Here is a 14,858-nt window from a genome sequence, read left to right as displayed (position 1 = left end):
AATTGAATGGTGGTGCAAACAATATAGTGTGTGAGTTTGTGGTGGGCCCAGCTGTTTCAAAAATTTAATAGTGTTAAATCACTAACAATTATTTTTTAAAAAAAATTTTATTATACCAATTACAATTGATTGATTATGGCATCTTGTTTTTCATTTTAAGCATCCATAATTTATTTTGAATTAGTCTTATGTGAGACCGTCTCACGGATCTTGATATGTGAGACGGGTCATCCTTACCGATATTCACAATAAAAAAGTAATACTTTTTCATGGATGACCCAAATAATAGATCCGTCTCACAAATATGACCGATGAAACCGTCTCACACAAGTTTTTATCATTTATTTTTATAGTATTATATAAATACTTGTTTACGAAGAATATTTAGATGGTGGGGTAAGGGGGTGTCAACTTGTGATTGGAGGACATAATTTTGCCTTTATGTGGAGTGTTCGGGAGTCCATAGAAAGAATGGAAAAATCTTGGACTGAAATTATTATAATAATATATATGTAATAATATTGACAATGTCATAATGCAACTTGGCATTTTTTGTGGGAGCCCAATGACATATTCACAAACGCAATGTGCGGCTTTCAATTAACCAAATCCCCTAACATGGCCCCCTTCAAGATTTGCCTAAATAAGAAAGAAAATAGGTTGATTATCTATAAATAACTTCTTCCATTCACAATTAACTAAGTTAAATGTTATGCAAGGTAACATAAATTGAATTATTAAGTTTGAGACTCCATCTCTATAATCGGTAAGATAAACGAGTGAAAATCGTAATCTCACATGAGCTTCTGTTGAATGAAGTTTAAATACTTCTGTTATTGCAAAAAAGATTCAAGTATCGAACCGATGTATCATATATTTAATCAGTGAAAAATCACGAAAGAATCGTTAGTTACTCAACATTATGGAGCTTATTTTACTAGCTTTTGTTTTGGTCAAGAAAGGCGATATCGATAGAAAAGAAAGAAAGCATCACATCAGGGAAGTTGTTTCATTAGTAGCAGTAAGGAGATTCTTCCCACTTAGGGAAAATGAATGAACTTTTAGCCTTTTGAATTCTGCGGGATGAATATTATGTAGTAAAGATAGAAAACCAGTTGGAATGAAATATGAATTATTAGTATGGAACTATGGGCACGATATTTTAGTATTTTACCCATAGATTTCTTAATTTTTATAACAAAAAAATTGCTATAGAAATTTATCAGATCAAGTACCTGTCAGGCTTTCGTAAAGTTTCTTGATAATAATTTTGTGTTTCCAATAATATTATGAATAATATCAGAAAATAAATATTTCATTAATCATGTATTTTCTTTAGCTAATCTAGAGATTAATGTATCCATAGTCTCTCAAAATATCTTCGTTTATTTTTTAGCACAACATTTGTCACATTTGCGACGGTCAGTATAATAAATAAATGTCTGATTTGTTTAATAAAAAAAATCTGATTGTTGTGCCTTTAGTCCAAAGAGATTATACCAAAAATAATCCTAAATAAGAAGAAATTAAATGCAAGGTTTCAGATTTGAATACTGTCTTTATTGTATCAAAACGATTCTTTCTTTACTGTACCAAAATGAGTTTCCTCAAGTCAAACACACTTAACTTTAAATTTCTTATGTGACGAGCTCCCAAAAGAAGATGCATTTTTCTCGATATGAATAATGCCTATCAAATATTTTAATCACTTCTCACATACTTGAAAAGTTTTGGAATCTCTCTCATTCCAAAATGAGATTGGTTCATTCATGTTCCCTTCACCTAGAAGCCTGTCAGAAGCCACTCATTGTCCATACAAATGACACTGACAATCACTCCCTACCTCTTCGACCTCATGTGTCGCATTAAATAAATAACTCTTAAAATCGCATGCATACACTTCATTTTATTGGATTATAAGTTAAAATACTTTCAATTTCTTCTTTCTCAAAATATACATTGGATAAAAATTACTACTGTGACTTGTACGTAAAAACTTTTAACCATTATCTAACGCTAAATTTAGGTACTTTAAATGAAAATTAAGTTCTTTTATCATAAGATGGACATAGAGTAACATGTCAAGCACATACAACACACAAAAAACTCATTTACACATATCGAAGATATATAATTGAGTTGATTGAATGCGCGAAATTTAGAGTCAAAGTCCAATGTTCGATTCGATCATTTGTTCGAGGTTGTCGGTTAACCTGGTATATGTAACGTGCAGGTCCGAAATTCATCCGATACATACTCGATTGAGTCAGTAGAAAAAGAGAACCATTCATTTGCCATAAATGACATGCCTCATGTCTGCGGAATTGTTTCTTTCATCGTAATAAATACATTAATATATATTTCGATAATGATCAATTTTCAAACTTGTCAGTCTGGGTTTCAAACAACATGATATATTAAAGTAAATAAAAATCTTGTTTGTCTAATTTAAAAAAATATATATTATATAAAAAGGATATGCTCCTTATCTCTCGATCCCATGTTCGGTAATGCATGGTGACAACAAATTTTATTGTCCATAGCACGATGTTTGTTGAGTGGATAATATTCAAAATAATCTCATATCTAACTTTATTATTCAATATAATCTCATCTAAACTTTTGCTATTTCTTAATTCTTACATGTTCGAAGCCGATGCATAATTTAAGCCAATTGCTATGTACGTGTACATATTTCTAACGTTATTTATTTCAAATGATCGACAAGTTTTATGTGTAGTAGTTTTATAGGTTGATTGTATTTGACTCTTATGAAAACTAAAAAAAAGCACGATATCATTGAAATCATATGGTTTTTTTAATCACGATCGCATTTTCCTGTTTTATTGTAATTTTTAGGAGATTTGTTCATATGACTGAAAAAACATAGTGTTTTAAAAGATCGTCCATTTCACGTACACAAGAACTCGTGTAAGACGGTCTCACGGATCAATTTGTGTTACGGGTCTTTTATTTGGGTTATCCATGAAAAAATATTACTTTTTGTGTAGGTTTTTTGTGAGACGATCACACGGATCTTTATTCATGAGACGAGTCGACCATGTTTATATTTATAATAGAAATTATATTTTTTCATGGGTGACTCAAATATAATATATTTCTTACAAAATTCACCCATGAGATCCTCTTGCATGAGTTTTTATGTTAAATGTATTATTTTTTAATATAAATATGAGCATATTTGACATGTCTCACAGATAAAGATATGTGAGATTGTCTTACATGAGACATACTCTTTCATGTACAGGGTTTTGTGTTCTTTTGATTTTTTAAGGGAGTAGTAAATGTAATTTTACTTTAATCTCTTATAAGATTACCTTTCTACGGAAGTTGTACATAATAATTTACGTTTATTATTATTTTTTAAATATATGTTGGTGTAATGGGCCAGGTTTGAAATGTGCAATTAAAAATTCATGGAGATGTTTTGTTTGCTGGGCGGCTTGTGTTGCTTCCAGCCTAATAATATGTCCAAGCTATATCGAGCCCGATCCTACTTACTGGGCCAGTGGCAATGCAGTTTACGCCCAAAATATTTGGACCCAAAAATAGTGGCCCAATTATAGAACGTAACAAGGACATACTTACGTGCTGGCCCTATGTAAGATTAAGTCTTTGAAATTCTGTGTTGGCCTGACCCTACTGTTTGGGCCATAGCCATTGCAGTGTAGGCCCAAAATCATTGGACTCAAAGGTTAGTAGGTTGTTCCATTGTTTTGTCGAGATCATAGATCTAAAAAAAATTAAAAATCTCAAGTTGTGAATTTTTTTTTTTGAAAAATAAGAAACTAAAATGCAAAATTTAATTTTGGAAGAATAAATTATTTAAAACTTCTTATCAGCAACCACTGTTAAAAACATGATATATAACTTAAAATTTTATTTATTTAATTTTCTTTTTCCTTCCATTTTTTGATACTATTCAAACTCATTCCGTTCTCTCAAATACATTTCGACATGAAAAAAAAAAAAATGAAACAAAAACATATTTATTTTTGTTAACATACATCCATTCGCCTAAGAATAAACTGGGTAAACCTCGTATTTAACACATTTGTATCTATATTTAATTCAACATCATCAACAATTTAATATTGGCATTATGAATAGTTCTCTTGTGAGACGGTCTCACGAATCTTTATGTATGAGACGAGTCAATCTTACCGATATTTAAAATAAAAAGTAATACTCTTAGCATAAAAAGTAATATTTTTTCATGGATGACCCAAATAAAAAATCCGTCTCACAAAATACGATCCGTGATAGTGTCTCACATTAGTTTTTGCCTGACATGATTGGTATCAAATATTCCAAAATCGAATACTTATTTTATTTTATGCATATCAAGAAATTTTGTTAAAATTCAATGTTTAACTTCGCTAATCCTTTTGATTTACTTTAATTTGTAATTTGGAGTACCCAAAAAAAATCATAATAATATAGCTCAATCCAATTATTATATTTTTTTATTAAAAATTCAGATAATTCATTTGAAATAAAATCATACTCTGACTTTGAAAAAAAGTTTAATGTAAATGTGCAACACCGCCACGACCTTTAGGAAGTTATGTGAAGTCAATTTAGAATTCATAAAATTAAATATACTAATGATATTATTTGCAAGAAAACTTTTGCTAATTACATTTTTTTTGACTTAGGAATTATGATAATAAAGTCAACCCTCAAGTTTTAATATAATTTTTTACTAGAATTTGAAGGATATATGTCGTTTTTAAAACATTAATTTATAGTTTACACCCTCAAAATTTTCAATGAATTTTCAGACAACATATAAAGTCGTACGTGGTCATATAATTAGGTCTTGATCTATTCCAAAACTGCTAGATTTTTATATAATCTAATCTAATTTATTTGCACGTTCATTTTCAGCAAAAATGATACTGTTCCAATTTCGGCTGCCATTTATTTAATTCTAATTAATGCTATAATTGATTGAAATGACATATATTCTATTTTTTAAATACAAATATAATAATAATTAGAAAAAATGTAACGTGGTTGACTGGTGGTTCTATTTGTACAGTGACATTTCGTTCAATTAGGTGTAATGGTCAACATTTTTCACATTTATATAGATAGGGAGTCTTGTGTGTACCACACTTTTGTTTCTGGCTTTGAATGTCAAACGTCAATCTAGAAGGCCAAATTCAATTTGAACTTGAAATGGTTCGAGGCTAAGTGCTACGATTCTTTAAAAAATTCAGTAATAAATTGCAAATATATGTATATATTTTTTTAAAAGATTCGTATTTGGTACCAATGGATTTTTCTTGGTTTAGCTAGGTGAGTGAAACTAGATCATAACGGCTAATATTATCTCTGTTGAGGATAAAGTCGACGGTACGGTAACGGCAGTACTGACCTTTAAAGGTTATGAGACAACACTGAAATATATACACGTACCTTACTGGACTCATGGGCTAACAACACGGATGGAAGGAAAAAACCATCTCAACATATATACACGCAGTTTACATGACTTTTCTATTTTCTTTTAATTTACTTTTGTAAATTAACTTCACACCTATTGTTTTTTGCAAATGGAAGCTCGATCAGTTCTCAAGTTTTATTTTTCTCGATGGATGTGATTTCAGCATCCATTGTCTTTCGCTATTTTGATTTTTTGACGGCATCTTCAGAAGATACTAGGTCACAATATGAGAATAGAGCAAAATGAACAAATGGATCTTCAATTTGGTTAATACCAGTTACTTCATAATATTCCATTCATGTCGGTCTTCTTCTAACTCATGGAGATCTTTGTTCATTTTCTGTCTCATGGACTGAAATGTGTTGATTGATTGTTGATTCTACAGATTGTGCATTCTTCAAAAGATACTGCATTTCTTATCCATTTTCTCCACCAGTTGAATTTGTTGTCTGACGCTAATGAACATCGTGGATATTTTTGGCATTGGGATAGCTGATTCTACCTGTAACGACCATGGGCTATCTCGATCTTGGGCTCGCTCGAGGGCCTTGTCCCATCTTGGGTTTTCATTAGGGCATTTTTCTTCACGGGCTTTCTCATGCGTCATTACTCATAGAACTTCTACAACCCAAGCACTGAAATTGATACTAAATATAATGAGAAAATATTTGTATTTACGAAAAACTTAAGAGAAGAAGACCAATAACAAACAAAATGATTCAACAAAAAGTAAATTATTTAAAATAAACACGTGAAAACATGCGAATTTCATATGTTATTAATATGAATTTATAAAAAAAAGTATAATTTTCATTTTTATTTATCATATTAACTACTTTTATTTCAAATAAAATCGCTTTCACGTACAATACACACTTACATTTTTATAGTCAAATTTAAATACATCGACAATATCATCACTTTTGGGATAAAATCAACTCGTGCTAGCTATGTGTCTTCAAAGCTACTTCCACTATGCACAATGCCTCCATAGGATAGGATGATCGGACACATAGCATGGGGAAGACTTCAACTTTAGAAAGTGTAAAAATCAAGAAAACAAAATAGTGGCGCGCGTGTAAAATTTGTAAACCAAAACACAAACTAGTGGTATATATGCAATATTAAAATTCTTAATTTCTAATGTTTCAAAATACTATTTTGTCACTATTACTACTCAGCCAACAGAATCAACAAAAGACTTCGGAAATGCAGTACAATTTTGTAATCAAAGTCCATCATTAATATTCTATAGCACTAACTTTTGTTACCATTTTCATGATCAATCAAAGATTTTTGTCTGCATTCATGCACACTAATACATAATCATCCGAGCTATATATATATATATATATATATATGTGTGTGTGTGTGTGTGTGTGTGCGCGCTTAGTAATTTTTTTTAGTCGTGTTTCATCGGATTAATAATGTAACACGAGACATGTTAATAATATCTGATGTCACATTACCAAATCCATGTGCAATATTCGATGTCATGTGTAATATTAAACGCTTTTCTTGGAATTAACAGTACATGGACATAGTTGAGTATTTGTATCTCGAGAAGTTAATTGAATTTGGAACAATTTGCGCAACTTGGAGTTCATATTGTTCAATGAACGACATTCATGCCACCGACTTGAAGGTTGTAAATACTTGAATTTAAGTTTTTTGGTCCAAGTCTTTTAGTTTGCTAGATTTGATTTTTTCAGCTCTTTGGAATTGGATAAGTTCTTTTCATTAACCTAAGTATATTTTTCTAAAATATAATCCTTCAAAAATCTTTATTTGATTGCATATTTAAAAAAAATAATCCCATTTTTTTTTTGTATTTTAGGAACGGAACTACTTGGGTCAGGTCGCACCGTCGCACCGTCCTATTGCCGAGTCTACCTTGATTTTTATTTAACTGTTGACTTTTTTTGTAAGTGTGAAACAAATTATTATTTCATTATTTTTGCTTGCTCAATTAATTATTAGGTATATGGAGGTGGTTTATTTTATGCAAAATATGAATACAATAAATATAAGGCAAAAACTTGTGTGAAACGGTCTCACGGGTCGTATTTGTGAGACGGATCTCTTATTTGAGTCACTCATGAAAAAATATTACTTTTTATGCTAAGAGTATTACTATTTATTGTGAATAAGAGTAGGGTTAATCCGTCTCACAGATTATGATCCGTGAGACGGTCTCATATGAGACACTCTCTAAATATAATGATTGAGAATTAAAAATTAGGACTTTACAAATATAATAAATAAATAAATAAAAGGGAGACAAGAAAATGGTTGGTGGGGAGGACCCAACGAGGAATTCATGTCAAAGTCATTTTGTATGTCTTATGCTACACTCCGAAACTAGCAGCCACTGCCTAGTTTTAGATTAACCAAACTCATTAAAATTACTAATATATATATATATATATATATATATATATATATATATATATATATATATATATATATATTAACACTATTTTTTTTTAAAAAAATATTTTTGATTTAATGGGTGACAACTGACCATTAGATTTAATTATATACAAATTCAAAAAAACATAAAAAAAAAACATGTGTACCAGCCAACTTTGACACGTTTTCGAATTAATTGCTTTGAAGAAAATTAATTTACAACGATAAAAACTAAATAATATAATTAATATTTCTAATATGCTTGACTTGTCTTTTTCAAGTTTCCGTTTTGAAAAATAAATACTCGATGTTGAAGACGAAGAGGATAGAATTTTCAGAATTTATTTTGAATAAATATTTTATTTAAATCGAATCATTATCATAATAATAATAATTATAATAATAATAATATTATTATTATACTTGTATTTAAAAATAAGACTAGGTCTCTTGTAAGATATTCTCATGAATCTTTATCCGATATTCACAATAAAAAATAATACTTTTGGCATGAAAAGTAATACTTTTTCATGGATGATCCAAATAAGAGATTCGTATCATAAAATACGATCCGTAAAATCGTTTCACACAAGTTTTTAACTAAAAATAAATGAAGACCGGATTAACTTATAAGGAACATTGATTGAACAATGAAGGATTGTGTGAAATATCAAATATATAAGAAACATTGATTGGACAAGACGAGTCGCATGTTACGCATTGTGACTAAGAAAACTTCTATAACCTGTTGGTGGTCATGTCTTAGAAAATCATGTAAGGAATCTGTGTGAATTATTTGAACTTAAGTTCATTCGATTATTTATAGCTCAACTGATATAAAATATAATTTTTGCGAAAAGATTTGAGATCTAATTATAAAAAACGTGTCGAACTAAAAATTCATGAGTTACATTTCTATTTTGATCGATAAATTTTTTTTGGGTAACTATTAAGGACAACAAAACAATACATTTTTATTTCATAAATTATATTTTAATTAATTTGTAATTCACTTATTACTGTCATAACTCATCAGGTTTTATTCTTTTAAAATTTATTAGTGAAATATAATTTTTAAATTTATTACTAAAATATTTATTTATTTAGATTTTTGAATTTTTACATTATATGATCATATCTTTGGTACATAATTATAAAAATATATATGAATAGATCTATTGTGAGACGGTCTCACGAATATTTATCTGTGAGACACGTCAACCCTACCAGTATTCACAATAAAAACTAATATTCTTAGCATAAGAAATAATATTTTTTCATGGATGATCCAAATAAAAAATCCGTCTCACAAAATAAGACTCGTAAGATCGTTTCACACAAATTTTTGCATATATATATATATATATATATATATATATATATATATATATATATATATATATATATATATATATATATATATGCGCACATGTGAGTCACATGTAAGGAAAGCTTATATAAATTAAATAATAAATTAAAAAGAAAGAAAAAGTTAAACATCAATCTCTATATCTCATACATATATATATATATGTATATATATATCCTAATATATTATATTATAATCAAATAAATTAAATTTTATTTTCAAAGCAATTTTTATATAAGAAAAACATGTTTTGATGTCAAATTCATTGTATTTTAATTAATGGTAATTAAGAAAATAATTGGGAACATAACGCGTGAAAAAGTTATCAACCAAACGTGGAAAATGCGCGTAAATTTAGCAGGTGAAACCAGTGTTTTTATAACCGGACCGTTAATCGAACCGGTCAAGCCTTAAAAAATGGTTCAACCGGTTCAACCGATTCGACCGGACGGTCGAACCGGATCAATAAAATTAATATTTTATTTATTTTATATAATAAATAAAATAGTAAAATATTGATTATTTATGTTTTTATAGTTTTTATTTAATTTTTAAAATGAAAATTACAACAAATATCAAAATAAACATTACTTTTCAAATTCAAAAATCCAAATTACATATAACATGTAACCAAATAGTGATGACCAAGTTTAAGTGCTCAAGTAAACATCAAGATTAATTATAAAAAAAGTAGCAAACATCAAGTTTCGTATAAACCGTCGCTATTTAGCGACGGTTTGGAAAACCCGTCGCTAGTTAGCGACGGTTATTCCTTAACCGTCGCTATATAGCGACGGTTTTTGAAATAACCGTCGCCGATCTCTGGTCAATTTTTTTTATAATTTCACAGACCCGGCCGGTTCCTGAAGACCGGCCGGTTTCCGGTTTTTCCGGTTGAACCGGGTTTTAACCGGTTTTGTCCGGTTAAACCTGTTTTCCGGGTTTTTATTTATGTCCGGACCGGTCTGGAGGCCGGTTCGCGGTTGAACCGGTCCAACCGGCCGGTCCGGTCCGATTTTGAAAACATTGGGTGAAACAATAATAGTTTAATTATTATTTTATATAACTAATTTAGAAAAATAGCGTGAGATTGGTCAAAATGCCAGGTTAGAGGACGCATTTTCTTCTTCTTCCTACCTAAGGTGGGCTTGACTTTCAATTGCCAAAAGAATACCATGTTTGGAATCTTCCCAAATCATATTTATGTTTAAAAAGTATCATATAATGCTCTTAATTTTAGCGATTATTGTCTCGGGCCAAAAAATTATTCTCCTAAAGAGTGGGTCTCATGTGAGACCGTTTCACACATCTTAAACTGTGAGATAGGTCAATCATACCGATATTCACAATAAAAGGTAATACTCTTAACATAAAAAGTAATATTTTTCATGTATGACCCAAATAAGATATCCATCTCACAAATACGACCCGTGAGACCGTCTCACACAAGTTTTTGCCTCTGCTAAAAGACTATTAGAACTTAGTGCTCGAATTATTATATTGTTTAAAAAAATTCAGATGTCAAACACTTGATCCTATATATAATTAATTAGTAGCAAAGTGGGATTGGTTCTCATGGCATACCGGCAATTAGACAATTTTCAATCTCAGGTTTTTTACACCAAAGTGTTGATGGAATTCAAATTTATCGACTTATTTAAATGAGAAAAATTGAATGTTATATAAAGTGAATCAATTCTAGTAAAATTTTGAAATTTCAAATACACATAATATGGTTCTAACTCAAAATATATTACTTACATTTTTCTATTCAAATCAAATATATCAATATGGAAATAGCTGCAATGCAAGACCAGGTGAAAAAACTCGAAAGCCCTTATTTTTTATTGTTGTTCCTCCTAGATACATGGCTTACATACCCGGCTCAACCCCTTCCCTTCCGTACCATCCCCAAAAAGGGTCAAATCAAGTATATCAATACAATCATATAACAGGAAACACTTGTAAGACAGTATCATGAGTCAGTTTTGTAATATATATTATATTTGGATCACCCATATAAAATATTATTTTTTATGTAAAAAATATTATTTTATTATTATAATATAAACATTGTCGACTCGACTAATTAATAAAGATCTCCAAAACTGTCTCACAAAGAGACATACTAAAGATCACATGTACAATGAATAAGCCATGATAAAGTGTCATAAGCGGGACTTTCATCTTAATCCATTTAGATTAAAAATTGTAGTATTTCGGTCGTCCACTATGGTAACAGACATGCTCCACCTCAATAGGTGCACACATATAATTAGGGGTGTCAAAATCCGATATGACACACCAACACGATACGGTTTAACCCGAAAAAAAATAAGGTTTGAATTTGAAGTTTTTGGGTTCGGATCAGATCGGGGGGATCCGATAGCTGACCCGAAAAAAATCATCGGGTTGAGGGTTGACCCGAAAATTTATTTTTAAATATATATATATATATATATATATATATATATATATATATAATTAATAAATATTGCATACATTTTTTGTTATATATTTTATGCCTGAAAAATTATTTATTGTATATTTATGTCATAAATTTTCATAATTTAATATTTATTTTGAACATTTTTTATATTTGAAATAATTGTTTATTTGATTTAATAAATATACTTTATTTTTCTACTATTAGACTTTCAAATTTAAATCAAATATATGAGGGAGCTTTTGTTATTATGTGTTTCAATTAAAATATTATTATTATTTTTATTTGAATTTTATTTAATTTTCTTTTAAAAAATTCAAAATCAAGTTGATGGGTTGATCAGGTTGATTCGAGTCCAGGTTCGAGTTGAGAGTTTTCGGGTTGGCTTAGGTTCGAGTTTAACAATTTTTGAATAATATTATCGCTCAATCCGACTTAATCCACCCGAATTGACATCCTTGACATATTATTAAAGTAGATGTAGATATTCTTATGTTATGGAAACGGTGACTTCTAGAATTATCAATTATCAACATAGGTTAGATCCGTTGGCTCTCGTTTTTAGGGTGCTGGTCCCTTGTAATTCAATGGTTCTATCCTCTATTTCTGAGGTTTCGGAAACACGAATTTATCTACAAACTAACAAATTGCAAAATTTTGGAAAATGGTCAAAGCTATTGAATCTAAGTATCGCGTGGGGTTTTGACTTCTTGATGCAATTTTATTAAATAAATAAAAACAATAATAAACAAACCACCAATAAAAGATATTCAAACTTGGAACTTCAAGAGCCATTTCCATCTTCCTCCCCACCTTCCCCACAACTAGCGAGCCAAATCTTATTTACTCACTATAAAAGCCTCTCATTTTTGTCTCCTCGTTGAATACTGATGCCATTGAAACACAAAGAAACTCAAGAAAGCTCTGGGATTCTTTAAAGAGCAATCAAGTTCGCAAAACATAAGTAATGGAGTTCACTAGTCTGTTGAATACTTCATTTGATCTTAATGCCAAACCCCTCCGAATTCTCGACGACCACCCGATACCGGTACGTGTGTTTCTTGACTTGTGATATCGTAGGTGACTGTGAAGTGCTCTGGCTCTGAGGCTTGTTTGGGTTGTTTGTGCAGAAACAAGAGGTGGGGAGCAATTTGTTCGAGTTGGGAAGAGACTTGACACTGAAAGATGAGGTGAGTAAACTTGATACACATGTATTTAGTGTTCGTTCTCCCACAGATCAAGAACAGTTTTTTGTTAAAGGGATACGAGTGTTGAGAGTCTATAAATTAATGGGCTTGCCAAAAAATTTAAATTTCGACTTAAAAAGATCAAGAATGAATCTCGGGGAATCATATAATTTTGTGAGCAATAATGATCACGGTCACAATGCTGTGTGTCATCATTATGACATGTCCCGAAACCGAGGTTTCGGAGGTCTGAATGGAAATATTTTGATAATGGGACAGAAAGATTCGAGTATAAACGCAACGAGATTGTGTTGAAATAGATCAATTGTTCTTGCTCGCTTCCATTGAATGACAATCTGGCGTGACAATCTGTTTCTTGTTTCCACATTTCAGAGAGATGCTTTGATCGAGGAGTTGAACAGAGTGACTGCTGAAAACAAGAGGCTCACAGAATTATTAACAATAATGTGTGAGAATTGCACTGAACTGAGGAACCAACTGATGGAATACACGACCAAGAATTCTCCGGCGGATAACAATAACGATAATATTAACAACAACAATACAGCAGCATCGAAGAAGAGGAGAGCTGAAAGCAGCATCAACAATGGTGGGAACAACAATATCGACGGAAAATACAACACCGGCGCTTCTGAGAGCAGCTCTAGTGACGAAGATTCTTCCAAGAAGCCCAGAGAAGAACACCTCAAACCGAAGATTTCGCGTACTTGCGTTAGAACAGAAGTATCTGATACAAGCCTTGTAAGTTTGATCTTCTTGACGACTTTTTAAGATTTGCGGCATTTTTTTTTTTAGTTGAATTCTTGGTGCTGAGAGACGATATTGTCTGTTGATTATAGATAGTGAAGGATGGATATCAATGGAGGAAATATGGGCAGAAGGTGACCAGGGATAACCCTTCTCCAAGAGCTTACTTCAAGTGTTCTTTTGCTCCTACTTGCCCTGTCAAAAAGAAGGTAGTTTCGAGCACTCTGAATCTTGTGCACCACTTGGTAGAACAACAGTTTTTTGATACGTTAATTCAATATTTGTCACGTATAGTAATGTATTAGATATGTGAACATCGAGTAAACTGAGTTTCAAGAGTCGGGTTCTTCTTTTTCAGGTTCAAAGGAGCATAGAAGATCAATCAATAGTAGTAGCAACGTATGAAGGAGAGCACAACCATCCTCAACCTTCGAAACTCGAGACGAACTCGGGGCCGAATAGAGGCGGCGTGGCGCTTGGCACGGCGCCTAGCTCGAGTTCATCTGGTCCGAGGATCACTCTTGACATGTCGAAATCGAAGCCGAGTCATGAAGAAACAAGAAACTTAAGAGGCAAGACTGATGCGCCAGAAGTACTCCAAGACTATTTCGTGGAACACATGGCTTCGACTTTGACAAAGGACCCCAATTTCAAAGCAGCCTTGGCCGCCGCCATCTCAGGAAAGTTTCTTCGACATAATGAGAAGATGTGAAGTGGTAAAATGAAAGTGTCTAAAGAAGATTTCGATGTAGAATTGGCGAAAGTTCGATGATTGCTTTAGATTGAAACATATATGTAGCAAATCAGCATATTCTTAAAGGAAATTTGAAACTGATTTAATATTAAAAAAAAAGGTTAATATATGTTGTTTAAATGTTTTCTCGATTCAATCTTTGTTGTTTTGTGTGACACGAAAATAATTATGATCAAATTTCTTTTTTAAAAATAATAATACCCAAGTATATATGACTGTTTCCACACACACAGAATAGGTCTTTTGTGAGACAGTCTCATGAATCTTTATCTGTGAGACCGGTCAACCATACCGACATTCACAATAAAAAATAATATTTTTTAATGGATGATCCAAATAAGAGACCAGTCTCATAAAATACTCCTCGTGAGACAGTCTCACACAAATTTTTACTATATATATGAGGTATTTATTTAAAAAAAATAAATTTTGACCAAGATTATTTTATT

General features: G+C 31.0%; 1 protein-coding gene across 1 annotated transcript; it reads left to right on the top strand.

The window, feature by feature from the left end:
* The first annotated feature begins 12,492 nt into the window (after positions 1–12,492).
* LOC140803432 (probable WRKY transcription factor 40) lies at positions 12,493–14,545 on the top strand. The gene is made up of 5 exons (XM_073159307.1): positions 12,493–12,748; positions 12,831–12,890; positions 13,281–13,649; positions 13,748–13,864; positions 14,014–14,545. The coding sequence occupies exons 1-5, from the start codon at positions 12,668–12,670 to the stop codon at positions 14,365–14,367; spliced, it is 981 nt and encodes a 326-aa protein (XP_073015408.1). The 5' UTR covers positions 12,493–12,667; the 3' UTR covers positions 14,368–14,545.
* The last annotated feature ends 313 nt before the right edge of the window (positions 14,546–14,858 follow it).

The sequence above is a fragment of the Primulina eburnea genome, chromosome 10 (assembly GCF_022965805.1).
Source record: "Primulina eburnea isolate SZY01 chromosome 10, ASM2296580v1, whole genome shotgun sequence".
In the NCBI taxonomy this organism is placed as follows: domain Eukaryota; kingdom Viridiplantae; phylum Streptophyta; class Magnoliopsida; order Lamiales; family Gesneriaceae; genus Primulina; species Primulina eburnea.
This window is presented reverse-complemented; position numbering and strand designations above follow the sequence as displayed.

Coding starts and splice junctions, on each gene's coding strand:
- LOC140803432 (XM_073159307.1), top strand. CDS start 12,668: ATGGAGTTCACTAGTCTGTTGAATACTTCATTTGATCTTAATGCCAAA. Junction 12,749..12,830: donor TCGACGACCACCCGATACCG/GTACGTGTGTTT, acceptor TTGTTTGTGCAG/AAACAAGAGGTGGGGAGCAA. Junction 13,650..13,747: donor AAGTATCTGATACAAGCCTT/GTAAGTTTGATC, acceptor TGTTGATTATAG/ATAGTGAAGGATGGATATCA.